The sequence below is a fragment of the Haplochromis burtoni genome, unplaced genomic scaffold (genome assembly GCF_018398535.1).
Source record: "Haplochromis burtoni strain Fernald_Lab_line unplaced genomic scaffold, NCSU_Asbu1 Contig_54, whole genome shotgun sequence".
NCBI lineage: Eukaryota > Metazoa > Chordata > Actinopteri > Cichliformes > Cichlidae > Haplochromis > Haplochromis burtoni.
In genome coordinates, this window is record NW_024582415.1 from 383,961 (window position 1) to 387,815 (window position 3,855).

The 3,855-nt window shown below is 41.0% G+C and overlaps 1 protein-coding gene across 1 annotated transcript; it reads right to left on the reverse strand.

The window, feature by feature from the left end:
- Positions 1 to 266: 266 nt before the first annotated feature.
- Positions 267 to 2,075, reverse strand: cldn5a (claudin 5a). The gene has a single exon (XM_005924382.3). The coding sequence runs from the start codon at positions 1,769 to 1,771 to the stop codon at positions 1,121 to 1,123; it is 651 nt and encodes a 216-aa protein (XP_005924444.1). The 5' UTR covers positions 1,772 to 2,075; the 3' UTR covers positions 267 to 1,120.
- Positions 2,076 to 3,855: the final 1,780 nt, after the last annotated feature.

Consider the following 3,855-nt stretch of genomic DNA (forward strand, 5'->3'; position numbering starts at 1 on the left):
CTGCGGATGAGGAGGGGAGGGGAGGTGGTCTGAAGGGGGGTGGGGGTATTGTGAGTTGAACAGCAGAGCCCCACTCTGGCTGAATGGGTATTGTCATCTGGATTTCTATGGCTAACCAAAATACTTTCTCCCGCCGTGGGGGTTGGTTTATGGATTCATGATGGGAACGGCAAGTCTTACACACAGCTATGGAGGGCACTCCTGCCCTTGCAGACCATCCTAACTCAGACTTTAGCACTAAAAAAACACTTCAAATGAGGATTATATACAATATATTCAGTTTAATCTTAATAAAATGAAACAGTATTGCATCTTCAGATACATGAATATGGAATCATTACATCAAACATCAATAACAGAAAACAAAGTTTATTTCTGGAAATTGTGAAAAAACAAAAGACTTCCTGCAATGAAGGGAAAGTTGCAGGTTCTCGAGACTGTAGCCTACACTGTATCTGTTGCACATTTTCATGTCACATATAGGCCAAATCTCCAGAATCTACAGGTCCAAAATAAGAGCAAACCTCAAAGCCACCCCACTCCTATTAACTTCTGAGCAAAACAAAAGCTTATCTGAGATTTATGAGGGCTTTGACACAACATTTTACTTTGACATTGTTGTCAATTGTCCCCCTAAAGGAAACTGGTCTTTGAACGCGTGGGAGTGCAAACATTCTCAGTTACTGTACAAGGTTGTGCTGACAATGCACATCAAGGCAAAAGAACAGCCTATATTTTTCGGTGGCTAGAGTTCCTCAATAAAAGAAAAAACAACAACAACATGTAGTTACAGCAGTAAACAATTCAAAATACTAATAATTTCGAGAATTTACAAAGCTGGTACCTAAGAAAGATACTCTTTTTTTTATATACGTCGTGAGCTACCTCCTGTAGTTGATAGTCTTTGTTTAATCTCCTGTAGACAGACACATAAAGGACGTGGTCCAAGCGTATTGAAGGGCCAGTGTAAAAACAATAGAGGTGGTTCCACTGATTTTCAAAGTTCAAATTTATGAAAAAAAACAAACAAACTGCTGGTGCAAAGATAAAGTCCGTAAAAAACAGTTTTTTCAAAAGCGGCAGGTTCACTATTAGGCGTCACCTCCTGGGAGCCACATAGCTACACATAATTCCTCTTGTCATAGTCCCCGTTCTGCGTGGCGGCTCTTTTGGTCTGTGCGTATTTTACTGAATATCCCGAGTTCCCGGTGGAAGGACAGGAGCAGCACAGCAGCGCTCCTCCGATCAGCAGCAGCGCTGTGGCCGCCCAGCCGATGTAGAGCGCAGCGCCGATCTCCCTCTTCTTGGATGCGGGCACCTGCGGGTTGTAAAAGTCCGATATAATGTTGTTTGCCATCCAGCAAAGGGGCACGAGCACAAACAGGCCACTGAGGATGTAGATCACCCCACCGGCGTTCACCACCCGAGCTTTGATGTACTCAGTGCGGATACAGTTGGTGCACTGTGCCCCCGCAATCACAACCATGAGACCCAGCACTCCCATCACGGAGGAGATGATGGTGAGCGCTCTGGCCGCCTGCAGGTCGTGGGAGAGAGCGAGGACGGAGTCGTGCACCTTGCACTGCATCTGCCCCGTGCTCTGCACCACACACGACATCCACAAGCCGTCCCAGAGCGTTTGAGCCACCACGATGTTGGCTTCGATGAAAGCCGTCACCTTCCACATAGGTAACCCGCACGCAACCATCACCAGGAGCGAGCCAATTACGCACATGGAAAGTCCCAAAATCTCCAGTCCGGCCGACACCATTTTCACTCTTGTTATGTTCAGTCAGGTCCGCGTGAAGGTGCTTAAACTCTCCGCTTGTTTTTCTCCTTGAAAGCAAAGTGCTGTTTTTGCTTTTGTCTTCTTCCTTCTCAACTCGATACAGGAGGGTGAGTCTTTAGTCTCGCATCACTCGTTACGTTTACGCAGAGATGTAAGGCAGCAGCTCCCAGTCTCTTTGTTAGCGAGGGGATGTGAAAACAACTGGAATCACAGTCGCACCGGACCACGAATATCTGTGAGGTGGGGTGTGTGGACTCGGAGAGAAACTTTCCTCCAATCCGCTGCGTCCGCATCCTCAAGGGACCAATGAAAGCGCAGGGAAGTTGACCGACTGAATAAAGCGGTCCAGAGCGCATTGTGCGTTTGAACAGTTATTTACAATGAATAGAGGGGGCGGGAGAGGGGTGAAGAGATTTTATGGCAGACCTCTGTGTGCGCGTTAACGTTGTGGAACAGCTGAAGTGCAGTGGTGTGATGAATCACGGCACTTGCTATTGATTCTTCAGACATGGAGGATAATGCAACTTGTCTGTTGGGTATAATTATCATTTCACACCTATTCTCATAGGAATATTATATTTGTCTAACCCATTAGTCGGAAAAGAAGTACAAATCTGACTTTTAAATATGTCCACTTATCTTTGAAGTACAAGTACAACAAGAGGTTTTTTTTTAATGCTTTTCTTTATTGCTGTTGTTTTTACTTAATTTCACCTTCATCTTCAGTCAATCGTTTGCAGTCAACTTGCACTTTTAAATAGATTATTTTAAGTTCATAAACTATCTACAGCTAATTTTATATGTTTAGTGTTTGGACTGGAGGGTTTGCGCCCAATGACTGCAATGAGTTGACTTTTCCTGTCAAGTGCCCTTGGTGGCGCAGGCAGATTTCAAATTCTAAAAGCCTCACACAGGATTCATACAGTCCTACCAGCACAAAGTGGAATTTTACTCCAGGATATGTTCAGTGTAGCAGGCTTGATTTGAACTTGGGAGAACTTTTAATCTGCTTAAGGTGGTACTACCAAAATATAACTCTCAGTGAAAGAATTGTCTTGGCTGAGGGATTTTAAATAACAAATACAACAAGTAGAGAAGTACTTTATTTTTTTTAAAAGGCCAAATGAATACAAATCAAAATCATTAGTAAATGTGTTACAACACTGTAGGTAGGCCCAGGGACCCACTGGATGACTTCTGAAAATATGAAGAGTGACAATTTTGGGTTTTTATTTTTCATTTTATTTTCACAAGTTTTATAGCTTTTCTTCCTGACAATGAACTCCCTCATAGCCATTCATACAAGACCAAAGTAATTAAGTAATAGATAAACAATTAACTGAAAGAAAAGTTCCTGTTCTTTCACTTAGAATCGAATTATGTGGCCCACGATGTAAAATGAGTGTGACATCCCTGATATAGACAATAGCCTACTTTCTTATGCAAAAACCATCACAAACATAGCAAAAAACATACTTCTTTATCTTTTAATGTCAGTTTTTTGCACTGCATTGTGCACTTCATTTTAATGCCATTTGATATTTGCTGTGCTATTCCCCAGCTACATTTTACAAGTCATATTTACATCTATTTCCTGTTTTACTTTAATGTATAATAAAGTAAAATAAAACATTAAAAATGTCAATTTAATTCCAAATTTAAATGCTAAAAATTATTTATTTGAATATATACTTATTTTTTGCTTTATGGTATTTAATTTACTTTTATTTCAAATTCGTTTTTTTTTAAAATTCTGTTAGCCTGTAACTTTGTTTAGCTTTTTTTCTGTTTAGCAGAATTTACCCACTTTGAGATAAATTAAGCGATTCTCTCATCGTTAACATAAGATTACATAATTCGGCGGATTCTTGGGAAACATTATAACATTTTTAATAAGATAGTCACAACTTCTATCGCATAGTTGCATATTTAACGGTTTCCACGGCAGAAAGAAAAACCGTTACAAGGTAAAGTACCAAAGAAACTGTTCCGCTGAAGTAACCATATTGGTTCTGCCTAATGATACATTCCTACTTACGCCTTTCTAGCAGTTGAGCCGAAATGGC

Bases quoted from the DNA above. Each gene is read 5' to 3' on its own strand.
- cldn5a (XM_005924382.3), bottom strand. From the start codon at position 1,771: ATGGTGTCGGCCGGACTGGAGATTTTGGGACTTTCCATGTGCGTAATT.